The following is a 16,637-nucleotide window of genomic DNA, read 5'->3' on the forward strand; positions in this document are numbered from 1 at the left end:
TTAGCCCGGGAGAGAATTGGGCGCACTCTGGCAATGTTTTTTAAATGATAAAAACCTATTTTGGTAATATTCTTAATATGGGGAATAAAAGTCAGCTCAGAGTCAAAAATCACGCCCAAGTTTTTTACTTGTGAAGATGGATTAAAAGACATTGATTGTAGTTTAGGTAAAAGTTTCTCTCTCTGGGCCTCAGGACCGATGACTAAAAACTCAGTTTTGGCCTGGTTAAGCTGGAGAAAGTTTTCTGCCATCCAGGATTTGATGTCTAAAATACAGTTAAAAAGAGCATCCATTGGCCTTGAGTCATCAGGAGACACGGAGATGTACAGCTGGGTGTCATCAGCATAGCTATGAAAGTTGACCCCATGTCTCCTGATGACCCCGCCAAGAGGGAGCATGTATAGATTAAAAAGCACTGGGCCCAAAACCGAACCCTGGGGCACACCACATGTGATCTCCCGGACCCTAGAGGAGTAGGTGTCCATGCTTACCATAAATGTCCTGTCTGTGAGGTATGAGGTGAACCACTTGTGAACTGTACCAGAGAGGCCGAGCTGCTTTAAACCAGATAAAAGAATAGTATGGTCAACGGTGTCAAAAGCAGCACTTAGATCCAGGAGAACCAACACTGTTGTCTTCTCTAAGTCATAATTTAATCTAAGATCATTTAAAATCTTAGAAAGGGCCGTCTCAGTGCTGTGGTTCACCCTGAACCCAGACTGAAATTTCTCAAGGACATTCTGTGTGTTTAAAAAATCAGCGAGCTGAATAAAAACTAGTTTCTCTAAAATTTTACTTAAAAATGGTAAGTTGGACACCGGTCTAAAGTTATTAAGGTCATTAAAATCCAAACCCCCCTTCTTCAGCAGGGGCCTCACCACAGCTCCTTTAAAGGCAGCAGGGAAGACCCCCGTCTGAAGAGAGCAGTTCATAATGTTTAAAAGCTCGTCTCTAAAAGATGCATAAAATGACTTAAAAAACGAAGTTGGGATTGGGTCCAAAAGACATGTGGTAGGCCTCACTGAGGAGAAAACCTTATCAAGTGTCACAGCGTTAACCAGGGCAAAACTGTCCAGTGTTTCCTCCGGTAAAGGCAGACACTCAGATGTATTTAAAATAATGTTATTTTGAAAGGATAAAATATCACGTCTTATAGTGTCTACCTTACCCACGAAGTGGTCTGCAAACTCCTCGCATAGAGCATGTGTTGGGTTAAAATTGGATATAATAGAATCTGAATTTAAGATATTATCTATTGTTGAAAAGAGGATTTTGGGGTTGTTTTTATGGTTACTGATTATTTTTGAAAAGTAATTATCTCGTGCATTCCTAAGGGCGTTATTGTATATTTTTTGTTGATCTTTGTAAATTTGATAATTTATTGTTATTTTGTTTTTTCTCCATCTCCTCTCAGCCATCCTGCATTTCCTCTTAATTTTCTTCAGTTCCTCATTCCTCCATGGGGCTATAGGTTTAGTATAAATGGATGTAGTTTTTTGTGGGGCAAGAATGTTGAGGGCTGACTGAAGTCTACTGTTAAAATTTTCAACAATAAAATCACAGGAGGCAGTTAAAACAGCAGGAGAACATTTCTCTAACACCTGGAGAAAGTTTGCAGCCACTTCAGGGGTCAGATGACGCTTCCTCACCGTCCTCACCGAGGCACCCCGCTGGATAAAACTAACATGCATACGTTCTCAGCTCACTCGTCAAAGCCAAAGTACCCAAGAGCACATTTTCAGCATCCAAATGAAGCAGAAAAGAGCACTCACACACAGAATTGACCCAGACGCCACAGAAAAATGGAAAAATGAGGTTCAAAACACACTCACAAACCCCACCTGTGCTGTGCAGAGGCAGACACCTGTCTGTGAGAGCATGGGGGTCTCAAATGAAAGACTGAATCTGAATCTCAGAAGTTTAAAAGAGGACAAAGAGAAGCACACCCACAGGCACACACAGCATAAAGGTAATTTATTTCCCTAGGTGGAAAAAGTAAAAAAGGAAGGTTTGCATGTGCCTCAGCACAGTGTGTGTGTGTGTGAGTGTGTGTGTGTGTGTGTAGACGTGGAAACATCAGTGTGAAGACTCATTATTGTCATGTTAGCTGTTTGGAACAATGGCCGCCGCCTATCTGTGAACATTGTTGATCCTTTCAGCGTTTCTAACGGCACCTATCTGTTGATATCTTAGTAATTACGTGTCCATCTCAGTTCCCGTCTGCTGCCCCCCCTTCCCAGCTCTCCTCTCCCATCACTGCCTCCTCTCACCGCAGCCCTCAGCCAGATGAAAGGCCGGCTAAGCCACGGAGGTCGTGCAGAGCAGGGCGGCGCCCAGTTAACGGCGGGCCGACGGTCGCTGTGTGTCCTCTAATCCGACACCGTTTAACGGCCTGCCTCGCACGACGTCTCTTAATCACCAGCTCACATCGTCCATCACCCCAGCAACCAGTCCTGCCACACCGCTTGGGACTACATGCCCTTCCACCCCGTTTTTTTTTTTTGTCCTTCCAACCATTTTTTCTTATTTAACTAAGTCTTCTTCTCACTTTCTGATGGTTTCTGTTTCCATTTTTAGGACCAAATCTTTTGTTTATGCCATCACTCAGACGCTCATCTGCCATTCAGTTAACTCTCATTTAAATGAGAGCCTTTCCGGGAAATAGATGTTTGTTAAAGATGCTAGAAGAAAGAAAATCAAGTGCTGGTGCAGTAAAACTGAGAGGGAGGCAGGATCTTCAAACATATCCCTTAACTGGAAGCACATCTGGTAAATTTCAGTGTGAATTGAGCATCATTGGGAACTAATGAGCATGACTTTGTCCTTAAAGTGGTGTCATTAGAGGACTGCTAAATCCTTGTTGAGTCAATTAAAGCTCAAAGACATGACGACTAAAGAAATACAGCGTGGCCCGGAGCCTCGCCAAGGAATTGCTTTAACCACTACAGGGAAATTGTGATGCTCTTTTTAAGACAGAGCTGCAGTTTTGTTGTTGTGGAGAAAAAAAAAAAAAAAATCAGAGCCAAGCAATATTTGAACTGTTTCTAACTATATATATACAGTATATATATATACACACACACACACACATACATACATACATACATATAAAAGCTGGTTACTACAAAAATATGGTTACTACAAAAAACATCTGCTACTATTGTATGCAGTTTGTTTAATCAGAAACAGGGATGAAAAGGTCTTTTAACAACCACAAAAGAAAGCATATAAAGTGGACGCTCACAGCACGCTACAAACAACGCTACTGTCTACAGTGCTGAAAGAAAACGGAACGTATCACATTTGGAGGATTTAATTAATTAAAAAAAATGAATAAAACACAAAGATGACAAATTAATGCTTTTCTTTTCAAGACACATCAGGAACCTTTTTGAAAAATTAAATGTAACCTGAAAGTGAACGATTTTTAGGGCTCCCCCTCAAAGTATTAGCTGAATGTCTTCAGGGGAGCTCCTGTACCTTTCAGGGGAGCCAAGCAGCCCTTAGCTACCCTGTAATTCGTACCCTGTTTAACACCCACATTTTACAGTGAGAGGGTTCAACACCTGCACTTTCCTCGCATTAAAAAAAAAAAAAAAAAAAAGTTCTTTTCACGTAGTTTTCACAAACGTTACCTTTTCGGTGGTTTTTGTAGACACAATGTGGCAGTGCAGGCTAGAGCCCCCCTTCGGTGATCAGCTGATCAGCTTTTCTGTCGTTAGTACCATCTCTCTTGTTGCATTTGTTTATCGTTCAGGTTAGAAGAGGGAAACTAGTAGTTCATGGTTCATACTGGCACATATTTACCCAAAAGTGTTGTTCTTGCACGCACTAGCTAAAGTAAGTAATATCTATCAGTCTCATGTCAGTCAGATCCATGTTACTGTCATGGAAACAAGGGGACATTTTCTCTAAATTATTCCTGCTGTGCAGATGTTGGAGACACAGGTCTGATCATTTAGGGGCCATGAATGTAGCGAGAGAAATCATAAACAGGTTCTGGGATACAAATTAGGGGACATGAAACAGACTGGACATGAAACACTGCTGATCCCGTCCTGGCTTACCGTCAGATACTAACGCCTATTAATGAAGAGTGTGGAGGAAAACATTTAAAAATTAAAAGTTGTGTAACATGTTCTAGACTCTTAGCCAGAGAATAGCTGGAGCTGCTAGTTAAAATACTTAAAATGACTTTAACTGCTGTTTAATTTGGGCCAGTGATGTTTTCTATTTCTTTTTCTACTGTTTAGAATTGAAATGCAATTAAATGCATTTTCCAAGACATTACTAGAGCTTGAATTTACAATATTAATGTCTGTCTATTTTTTCATTGTCATGTACTAAAATGTGTGTGTGTGTGTGTGCCTGTGTGTGTAGTCCCTGTACCAGACTCATTTTTTAATTAAGAAGTGAGAAATAATTATTGGGTATGATGCAATTTAACCCCTGCTTATCAAATATGTAAGAAAACTAAACAGCGTTGAATAGAAGTATCACCGGTCAGGAGAAATTTTTACCAAGCAAGCATAGTCTGGAAAAGTAAAAGTCAAAAAGTTCTCATTTCCAAAGATGACTGAAGACTTCCATCTTATAAAACACTCCCTGCGTCTGCCTATGACCGGAAACCAGTTTAATCTGGTGGAATGAAGTAAAATTGTTAAATATCCCAACTTTCTTCCAAATGTGACATAAAAAATTAATACTTCTAAACTGTAATGACAGTGAGATTAAAATGTGTATTTAAAATGGATGTCAATGGGACACTTTTTGCCACGAAGGTCACCAGAGGAAGCAGCCGATACTAAATAAAACACACTAATGACATCAAATGAGTTTTATTGATCTTAGACATATCCAATTTGGTTAAAACAATCAAAGCCCCATGCCCGTAATATCTGATTTAAAGAAAATATTTCATGTATTGTATGTTTGTTTATTTTGTTTAAATGGATAATGAATCATTTAAATAATTCAACTGGCATTTAGAGGGTTAAAAGTCTTTAAATGATTAAATGTTTGTTGGTTTTGATCAGGTCTGATGGTACTCAAGTGATTTATGACCAAAAAATAAAATAAAAATACTGTTGTATGGTGAAAGCAGTTTTTTGCCCATGTACATTTTTGCCATGAGGGAGGTTTTTGAACACAAAAAAACCACAAATGGAATCAAATTAACTTTGTTGCTACTCTTTCACATATGCAACTGTAATCACCACCAATCAGACTCATCCTTCTAATATTTATTACATGGGGAAGAATTCAGTTTGTGTTTGTTTTTATAATCAGTGAGGCAGAAATTCAAATATTCAAACTGCATTTAAAGGGTTACAATATTAAAAAGAGATGGACATTGTTTAAATGATTTATGAAAAAAAAATATTAAAATTGGCCACAATTAATATGGCCACGAGGGTCACCAGAGGGTTAATTAATGTGTTGTTTGGTGATCAGACTTGTGATTCACAGCCCTTGTGATAACACTTTATAGGCTGTTTTCACAGCTGAGCAAAGGTGTTCTTTGGAAGCTAAATGTCCAAGAAGCTCTTCGTCTGAATATGACTGTGGTTGTATAAAAAGCAGTTTCCGACAGCAGGACACAGTTACACTACAACTGTATGGTAGCAGCCTTATACTGGTTGGGATTATATGATGAAGATTTGAAGTCAACATGTACAAAACAACATGAATTAATGTTTCCACACCGTCTCTGTTTCACAACCTGAGCAGCTCCTTAGAGAGGTCTCAACTATTAAAGACAACAGGACGCAAAGTAAAGACGAGGACATGCAAACACAAGACTTACAGAAAACAACCAAAAACAAATAAGTAAGAACAACAGTAGCTTCAAATGTTTCTTCTGTAACAGCAGCCACTATTAGCCTCAGGTGTTCTGCTTCGTGCTCCTCTTTCATATTCAAACTAACCTTAAATGGGAGCACAGGCTGGCTTTATTCTCAGCCTCTAAACACACACACACAAAATACAACTGTAGTGTAGTTTTTTTGTAAGCACACACATAAACACACTTAATTTTCCACTGGTCTATTATCACCCCTCTGTTCTCAGCAAAAGTCCATTCTTCTCTTCCAGTAAAAGTCTTTATTAGAGGTCTCCTACAGCGTCCCGCATACCATGCAAATCTGTGAATGCTGCTGTGCTTTTGGTCCCGGTAACTACCTCAAACCTCAGTACATCATACATAAACATCGACACACACAACGCATTCAGCAAACACAACAAGGACAACAGGATGACAAGAATCACTGCTCCAACTAGAATCAACAGAATTTAAAAAGTCATACACGATGGTATCTGACTCCGACAGGATCCCCAACATCAGATCCAAACCAGAAGACAATGGCAACAGACACAAGAGCTGATAACTCTAAACAGACTGATGTATCTGGCACAGATCACAGAATAACCCACAGTTTTTATTTGTTTGTTTCAGGCTCCAGTATTAATTGGCTCAACCTTTAAATTCTGACTCCAAACTCAAAAAGCCTCATTTACGCTCCCTTTACGGAGGCAGATAGGTACGACTGTTTCAGATGATGTCAGATGTCACAGGCTGCATATTCCCATGCATCCTTTACATTGGTACGGTTGCTAGGCAATGCAGGGATGTCAACCTCCTGTCCTCAAGGGGTCGCTGTTCCACAGGTACAGCTGGGTTAAAAGAATTAATCTATTTAAATGGATTCAAGTGTAATAAATCTAATATCAATTCCTAAAACTATATATGTATACATACTGACTAATCCGGCAGCCGCCCACGTCACATAAATAACGACATCAGTGAATAATTAAATTGAATTAAATTTAATTTAAAAAGATGTAATAAAGTGTTTACAAATGTCAACGTGGTCACATGAGGGTAAATAAAATAAAACTAACTTTTGCATAAAGTTCAAAGAGAGAAAAATTATAACTTTAAACCACAAAAAATTATTAAACCTGTCAGCATCAAATGAGATGAAAACATCAACAGTTTTAATTATGTAAACAAGCATCAGAAAGCTGACTCTGATGACTCCCTATGAAAAAAAAAAAAAAAAAAACGAAAAGAAAAAAGTAAAAGAGTGCGTTGTTATAACAATGACATGATACACAAGCTCATATTCAGCTTCTATAACGAGCATTTATAAGACATTTTCTGTTTTGCAGCACAAAGTTCAAGGAGCAAATTACATGAATTTTAATCAAATTGTGAATAATACGGCAACATTATTAATCACGCACTGACGATAAACATGTGCAGCATGAATAATAATTCCTATAATTGGAGAGCTTCAGCTCTCAAAATACACATTAGCTTTAACATTTCAACAAATCATTATTTATGAATAATACATAAATACAAAATCAGTAGATGCAAAACACATGCACACACACAGACACACACACACACAAATCTCATCCCATTAATCAAAACAATGCTTTTGTGAACCAATCTGCATGCTGCACCTGATCACCTGATTTTAATTGGATGAAATGAGGATAACCTTTACTCTAATTGGCTGAGCAAAATGGACCAACGTGTGTTAATGTTACGAAAGTGGTCACATGTTAATTATTGTGCATGCATCTTGCATTTGTCCTGCAGCACTGTACGGTGATAAGTTGTGCAGATTCAAGGTGAGGTCACTCACATCACACATATGCGTGTGTGTGTGTGTTCTGTATTGAAAACCGTGGAGATTACTGTTTACAAGAAGATCTTCTACAGTGACATTTAATTCCCAGGCTACTATGGCTGTCCTACGGCTCTGGAGAAAAGGATGTAACCACTACGCTGCCATGGTGATGCAGCCCCGGGAGAGACGGGACACTGAGTCTGAAGGGACATTTATTTCCTCTGTGATTCAGAGTCATTAAAAAGTAATCTCACACATTTTAAATTACTTGGAAAAAAAAACACAAAAAACTGCAAATAAAGTAAACGTTAGACTTGAACACAGAATAGAAACATGGAGGTGAGTTGTGGGTAGCTGTATTTTAGGAGGAAGAGCAGTCGTCCTTGGGCAAAACACTGAACCCCACGTTGCCTCCTGATGTGTCTATCGGGGAATGAATGTGTATGATAGAGGAAAGCATCTTAGTACATAACAATAGGAGTGCTAGTGTGTGAGTGAATGGTTGAATGGGAAATGTAGTGCAAGAGTGATCAACATGACCAGAAAAACACTATATGAGCACGATCCATTTTCCCATTTATTATGTTACATTCATCTGATGCCAGATTACAGAAGCACATGCACCATACTAACGTCTTCACGACTAGAGATCCAGAAGATTAGAGTACAGAAGAAGCAGCAATACTAACATGTAACATACCAACATGACAGGCAGAAACTCAGCTAAAAGACTCGGAATCCAATGCCAATCCATCCAGATATTTACCTGTGTAACACCTCTATTAGAACACCTGCAACACTGCTCAGGTTCACTTTTTACCTTCTACTGTAGCACACTTCCTCATCAGACATCTGAAGCTACTTTAGACCAGGATTATACATCCAGCTCTGGTTGCTGTGAAGATATAATTTACTTATTTGGGGATGTCCTTTCAGACAGGAGGCAGGAAAAAACAGGTCTGATGAAGAAAGTCCACCTCCTTGGCCATGAGTGGCCATGGACTCTGTTTTTACAATGATCTTTAATTTCATTGGAAAACTATGCATTTTACTGTTATCAGTCTGCTATCTACTGCTATCATGGATGACGGCTATATTTTTGTCTTTAAAAGTCATAGTTACAACTTTTTCATGAAAACACTTAATTTTTCAAAAATAATAGATCGAAAAAACATCTTGAGGGGTGCAGAATAAAACTATTATTTTGAAAGAAAAAATATAGTATATAAATAATCGTTTTATAAATTCTGACGGGTCCAAAATATATAAATATTTACATTTGGTTGCAATGCCAAAATCTACACTAAAGGATTCTAAGCCAATAGCATTAGTAGGTTGATGTCATGTGAGGCGGAGCTCAGGAGTTGTCAGACCAATAGCACTGTCTACAAATGGCATCTACCCGTTACATGTTTAATTAAAGCGGACCAAAAAGGAAGCAGGACGAGGGTGAACATAGGTCAAGCATTTGAATGTTGGTGCCAACTGAAGGAAGAAAAGGGGCTTAAAAGTCCCACGAAAGACTCCTCGCTTGACAGCTCTCCTCTATGTCCATATACGGTATTAGGTGTACCTGGCAGCTGGTACAATCTAAGGTTGGAGCGAGAAACATCATGAAAACATGGAACCATCCTGCCTTAGATCAACGCTTCAGGCTGCTGCTGGTGTAATGGTGTGCGGGATATTTTCTTGTCCCACTTTGGGCCCCTTAGTACCAACGTGGCCTGGTTTAACCACCACAGCCTACCTGAGTATTGTTGCTGACCATGTCCATCCCTTTATGACCACAGTGTAGCATCTTCTGATGCTACTTCCAGCAGGATAATGCACCATGTCACAAAGCTCAGATCATCTCCACCTGCTAATTCCCCTGGAACAAAGTTCAACCCTTCCTACATTCACAACTACTAAACACACACTGGCCAGGTTCACGGAGATTTGAGGACAAACTAGTTTAATGGCCAGGGTTAACTTCATTAACTAATAGTTTTTCTTAGAAATACCTATCTTCCTCTGATAAATATAAGACAATCATCACATGCACAAGGACAAAACTATGATGACACTTACTGGCATTTTCATCAAATAATAAAAACTAGATCAATATCCAGCAGAGACTAAATCCAATCATATCATTTAATTTTCTAGTTGTGTGGCTCCTGATTGAACATTACTGTCAATTTAAGCTCTCTGATTGGTGGAAAGTTTGACAGGAAGCAGCTTCATCCTCATTTCCAGGTCTAAATAGAGTCTCTTAGCAACATAGTGATAGTGATCTTTTTATGATGAAAATGTGATGAATAATGCTGTTATCATGCATCATTGTGGATTTACCAGATAGAGTCTCTGAATAAACACTACATTTAGTGGCTGGATTGTAAACCTCCTGGACGGGATATAAATGCCTGGAAAACTTCCGTAGATCACCTAAAGGGTAGGCTTTACATCACAATTTATGCCACGGAGTTACACACTATCGTCCCTGAGAAAATGTTGACAATATAAGCAACAGCCCTCGCGGGTGCTGGTGATCCAGCAGAGCTTCAAGGCTTTAAAGTGGCTAATTTCTAGCTAATTAAGGAAGAGCAGCAATAGAGTACCATATTGTGAGAATAAAAATGGTACACAGTGTTTACCAGGTGTATTAAACATTATTGATACAGATAGAAAATAACAGAGGTCCTGAGATGGCACCCTGGAGCACCTATTTAAAGACATTGAGGAGAGCAAAGAGAAACTAGGCAGTTAGACATGCTGTGTTCTGTTTCCCAACTTCAATTTGCCTCCACTGCTATTCGTGGCCATTTTATTCAACAGTTTGGATCACACCAGGCGCCACAAGCATGTCAGAAGCGTCCCAGAAGCGCCTTATGGCAGCTCTCTGTTACACTGGAATTATACCGGGTGTGTGTGCGTCACGTTACAGCTGCACCACAGTTTTGTTTGGACCTGCATGGTGCGGCATTTTATACCGCGAGAGTGTGGAGCATGTGGAGCGAGATGTGCCCACGAGTGCAGTCCACCGCGAGACCACAAAATCACATGAGAAGGATAAACGTCTCGTCTTCTATGACAACGAAAAAAAAAAAATAACACTGAGACCCCTTGACCGGTTAAACTCATAATGTTTTCATGGTTCAGCAGCGCAAATCTGCATGGGGGCTTTTATTTTGAAAAATACTGCTTTTAAAACACTGCTCCTGTATCTGATTTCCTGTCTGCCTTATCTGAACTGCGGAATTGTCGCATTCTGGGCGCATGAAGTGTCAAAAATAGACTCAGCGCAGAAATTTAGCAGAATGCCGCGACAACGCACTTTTGAGACGTTTCTGATACGTGCTGCGGCGCACCCGGTATAAAGTGTAAAAGTAGTTAGAAGACAGTGTAAAAGCTTCTGGCAATTTTCAAAATAAAAGCCCCAGTGCAGCTTTGCGCTCGCTGAACCATGTAACCATTACGTCATTAACCTCTTAAACCCTAGGGGTTTTGGAAGTGTAGTTCGCCTGAACAGACCTACCCAAATTAAATCAACAATAACTCTGTAATTTTCAGGTTAATATACATAACCTTGGTCTCAATGGATAGGTAAGACCCTATGGAATATAAATCCAGTGTCAGAAACATTGTGAATGATAATATGCCTGTGCAAATTGTGATAAACCATAGGTAAAAATAAAAAAATTATCCTCTCCTAATTGTTTTTTTTTTTTCCACAGATGAAAACATCATGATAGAAATTATTCTGTGCATAAAGATACCACTGCATGCATTCAGCAGCTCAATGACTACAACTGTACAAAGTTTCATGAGAATAGAACAAAGCTCATAGCTTTTGTGCAGGTTTTAGTGTGGATAGGACCAGGCAGACTCTCCATTTGGCCACTTGGATACCAAAACTGTGCCAAATTGTGCTGTGTCTGTATTTCCTCCAGAGTTTCTAACACGGTGTATTTGGTTTTTTGTAATTTCTTGGACATGTTTATGGCTTTTATCCTTCGTTCTAAATGGATAAAAAGTCAAAATGAAGCAAAGAAATGAACGCTGTTTGATATTCGCGAGTTCCGGTGCGCCCACGTGCATAACTGCAGCAAAATGGCAATGATGCTCCTTTTGTTTACAGGCAAGTATTTACACCTGATAGATAAAGCCTCGTTCAAGTGTAAGATATCGTTGGAAAGCTTGTAAGATGTAGAATTTGACCAAACTTTATTTACACTGCCAAGACTCACAACAAGACAACAAAATGGCTGTGAATGGGAGCATATGACATGTTAGCGCATGACGCAGTTTCACATTTATGGATTACTACACTGAGTTTTGGTTGAAGAACAATGTGGATAGACTGAAAATGACCACAAAAAGGTAAGGAAATAAAAAATGCTGTGCACCTGACACACTCCCGGTGGAAACTGACCCGCCACAGAGGTCGGAACAAAATTGCAGGGCAGCCATAACGCTGCTTAACGTAATGGTAGAAATTGTTGGTTGGACAAACAAGTGGTAGCTTGATTTGAAAAACCAATCTGGCGCAGTGTGTTAACTAAAAGGGTAGAAACATTAGATTGATAAAAAGTGCAACACGATATTGTTTACAATTTAAACTAAGAATAAAATAATTTAAAGCCTTTATGGTGAAGGAACTGTGCTGCTTTCTAAAACCAGACTGTCTAAAAGCACCTTCTATTAGTCAGTCATTTTTTAAAAGATTTTTAGTAAGGACACATAGCTTTGAAATCGGCCTATACCTATTTACTTCTGAAGAATCTCCACCTTTTAGCTCAGCTCAGTCTGCAGCCACTTTAAAAAAAAGAAAGAGGCCAGCTTGTCAGGACTTGCTACTTTTCCTGTATCTAACTGGAGACAGGAAACTGTATCAACTGCTGTGGAAAAGGATATTTTTCTTTTCTTTAAAAAACTGCCTTGTTTTCTGTGTGCATGCTCACCTTGCCAATAACAGGGATGTCCACAGATCCCCAGGTATCTGCACCCCAGTGTACCATCCCCGAGGCAAAATCTGCCGTCACTATTCCAAGGACTGGCACAAAAAAATGGAAACTATTAGAAGCATACACTCTTTTTTTAGATTAAAAAGCAGTTCTAAAAATCAGAAAGAAATCTTTTGTTAGTTTGGTGATTTTTCTGACTGCCAGCTCACCGATGCCCAGGATGATCTTGTAGATGTGGACGGTGGAGAAGTGAAGGAGGAGGAAGGAGAAGTTGATGATGAAAAGGAAGAGGCACAGAATCACACATACCCACTCCTGGAGTCGTTTACCTGCAGAGGAAAAAAGAAAATTATTCATCAAAGCATTGCCACAACACAGATTCAAACTTCTGAGCAGAGTGGAGGCAAGAGAGGGCGTGAGGGAGGCTGAGAATGCAGCCGCTGGAAGAACAAGTCACTCCTAACTGGGAGCCAAAGGACCATTCAACCACAATGACTGAGTGTGTGTGTCCATAGTGTTCATATGTAATCATTCAGCTAAAGACAAGTGTAGTCAAGGCAGCAGGATCATGACCTTTTCTATGTGAAACACCCATGCTGATGCAGTACCAAGCCCACACAGAGCTTCAGGTGGGAGGCATGTCTCTGCAGGGACGAGGCCAAACTGGCAGGTCACCAGCAGCAACTTAAGGATGGATGGAACGACTGACTAAAAAGTACTCTTATTCTAAACTTGCAATTCAGCAATAGTAAGAGGGAGTGATGGGAGGGTCAGACCCGGAGCCCTCCAGCAGCTCGGCACAGAAGATCAGAGGTGCTGAATTATTGAGAACACACCCAAAGGGCTGATCTACGGCTCATCTAATTTGGTCCAGCACCGTATCGCTTCCTTCTAAGAACTTGCATTGCTTTCTCCTTTCCATCATTCTGGAATGTCCTAACTGTGACTTACATAATCTACAAATATGAGCAACCATGGGATCAGATAAAAATGACTCTTTATTGTCCATCTGCAGCAAAAACCCAACAACTATATCTAAAAATATCTGCATCAACATTTAAAAAAAAAAACCTCCATCTTCTGCTTTTTGTCTCCTCTCTTTACAGCATCCTCATGATCCTTTTGTCTTCACCAATCTAAGGTACCTTTAAAACTTTAATGTGTTCAGATCCTAATGTATCACACAGCATTAGCAGCCTATAAGATATTCATGACGGTTTTTTCTAATAAAGCACACGAGCCGGCGAGTGAGCACGCTTATAGACCTGCGTGACTATGAATATGCCATCAGCCTTTCATAAGGTATGGAACGAAGTGGTCATAGGAGATTTAAAAAATGTGATTATGGATATTCCACGAATCATCAAACGTGACCCTTCACCCTCTTAAAATAGACGGAATCAAAGTGGTAAAGAGGTAGTTGGCTGATCTACGGGTAGGTGGAAGTTCAGCTCCTGGATGAGTTTGACTTTTTTGGGTAAACTGGAAAAACTGCTTCTGCTATTAGTTGTGGTTGTAAAATACAAAATCTAGAGTTGTTTTTAGAGGAACGAGGCCTCATAGTCATATAAGAGATCTATTAAATAGTTAAATATGCTTAACTTTTACCTGTAAATGGAAGCATATCATAATGTAAACTTATAGCAGCATTATAATCACTCAAAATTGTCAATCTGCTTTGAAGCAACACTAATGAACTTTAGTAAATTTTCTCAGTGTCGCCCCCTAAAAGCCCATTTATGCTCTCTTACGTACGTAAATAGATACGTCCGTTTCAAACGTTGTCATACGTCACTTCCCTCATACGTCCATGCATCCTGTACATTGCTGTGGTTAAGTCAATTCAACGACTACTGGGCAGTGCTGAGTTCAGAGTTCACTTCCATGTTCTGATGTCAATTTCAGACGCCAGTTGGTGGCGGTTATGCGTCGCTATGAAGTTGTTTGCAACTGCCCAACATGCTCAACACTCTCAGCTCTCTTTCTTCAAAAGCTCCATTTCTACAATTGTTTTCTTTGTCATTGTCTTCTTCTGCTTCTTATTCCTGTTCCTCTTTTTTTCTCTAGTTTGGTCTTTTCGCTGGTCACATGTCAGCTACACGGCTCAACACTGTCCCCATGGTTTTCGGTTGTATTACGTGCATAAATGATTCAGGAGACATGGACATGGATGAAAGTGTCCATGTCCATGTCATATCCACTGCCCTCCACTTCTGGACACAAAAGACACTTACATCAGAATGCTGTTCAGCACAATCCTCCCCGAACAGCTCAATCTAAAACTGGACCAGCTTGGAATTAACATGTCACTGTGCAACTGGCTGCTGGACTTCCTGCAGTTCGGGTCAGCAGGAACACATCCAGCATCCCCACACTGAACACGGGGGCCCCTCAAGGATGTGTGCTGAGCCCCCTCTTCTTCATTCTGCTGACCCATGACTGCACACCGTTGCACAGCTCCAACCTACCCATCAAGTTTGCAGATGACACAACTATGGTAGGTCTTTTCAGCAACAACAAGACAGACTATATGAGCGAGGTGAACCATCTGGCCTTGTGGTGTGAACACAACAATCTCTCTTAAAGTGGAGAAGACGAAGGAGATTGTTGGGGACTTCAGGAGAATGCGCCCCCAGCATGCACCTCTGACCATCAGAGAGATTAAGCATCACCAAGTTCCTGGGCGTGCACGTCACAAAGGACCTCTCTTGGACCATCAACACCACATCACTGGCCAAGAAAGTCAACCAGCACCTCTACTTCTTTGCAAACTGAGGAAAATTAGAGCCCCGGCCTTCATCATGTACACCTTCTACAGAGGCACCATCGAGAGTGTCCTGACCAGCAGCATCACCATGTAGTACAGTGGCTGTTCTGCGTCCTGCATCATTAGAGCAGCTGAGAAGATTGTCTGTGCCTCTCTTCCCTATTTTCAAAACATCTACACCTCTGGCCTAACCCGTAAAGCTCTCTGCATTGCGAGAGACCCCACCCACTTTTCACACAGCCTCTTCACTCTATGCAGGGATTTAAGGGCATCACACCAGTGATGGGGGATGAGGATGTTTTAACACTGACACTTTTCCTGGTGAGAGGGTTCAACATCCTCACTTTTCCTGCATTAAAAAAAAAAAAAAAAAAAAACTTTTATAATAGTTTGCACAAACATTACTGTTCTGGTGGTCTCTGTAGCTGCACAGTGCATCACGGCAGCCTCCTCTTCCTCTGCCCTCTCGTGCTGTGAATCATGACGGCTGTCAGTGATCAGCTGATCGGCTTTTCTTAGCTAGCACTGTCTCTCTTGTTGCATTTGTTTATTGTTCAGCTGAGAAGCAGGAAACTAGTGTATAGTAGCAATAGTAAACTACATCAGTCCCATGTCAATTAGACATCAGCAAAAAGAAGCATGGGGATGTGCAGATGTTGGAGACATAGCTCTGATCATTTATGGGGCATGAATGTGGTGACAGAAATTATGAACAATTTCTGAGATAAAAATCAGAGTAGGACCTTCTCTAACAAAGTAGCTGACATGTGACAGAAAGGACTTATACTTCAGATATGCAGGGGTGGGTTTAAAAGAGTTTTGATGGGGGGCCAGGCAGAGGTAAAGGCCAGGAAAAGGTTGGCACAAAGGAGGTTTTTTTTTTAAGGTCATGATTTTATGTATTATTTAACTGATTATTACAACTAAAGTGATCATCTATTGTAAAAATTTCAAAGAAGTACCCAAGTGAGCGTTGGCTTGCTCTTTCGGTTGATAGAATACAGTAAAAACGAGTCTGTTTCAGGCATAGTCGTGACTGGTCATTAATCATTTTGTAAGATGTGGTTAATCTGATTAAAAATTTTAATCATTTGACCTAAACACAATATTTTTTTTAATATCACACCAAGGTTTGAGAGAACCATAATTTAACAACTTAAGAAATCTTAACGTCTCCATTTGAAAGATAACCTGCTCAGCCAAAGCTGAAAAGTAAGGACTTCTTGCAGAGAAGTGACACAAATGTAAAAAGCAATTTAAACTAAATGATCGTGTTCAGTACAT

General features: G+C 40.1%; 1 protein-coding gene across 1 annotated transcript in view; it reads right to left on the reverse strand.

Annotated features, from left to right (window-relative positions):
• si:ch211-212o1.2 (uncharacterized protein LOC492735 homolog) overlaps positions 1-16,637 on the reverse strand; it is a 51,154-nt gene that overhangs the window by 16,386 nt on the left and 18,131 nt on the right. Inside the window, exons 2-3 of the mRNA XM_041997488.1 lie at positions 12,796-12,915; positions 12,584-12,675 (exon numbers count right to left, since the gene is read on the reverse strand). Coding sequence (XP_041853422.1) covers positions 12,584-12,675; positions 12,796-12,915 — 212 coding nt within the window. The remainder of the gene's footprint in view (positions 1-12,583; positions 12,676-12,795; positions 12,916-16,637) is intronic.

The sequence above is a fragment of the Melanotaenia boesemani genome, chromosome 10 (assembly GCF_017639745.1).
Source record: "Melanotaenia boesemani isolate fMelBoe1 chromosome 10, fMelBoe1.pri, whole genome shotgun sequence".
In the NCBI taxonomy this organism is placed as follows: domain Eukaryota; kingdom Metazoa; phylum Chordata; class Actinopteri; order Atheriniformes; family Melanotaeniidae; genus Melanotaenia; species Melanotaenia boesemani.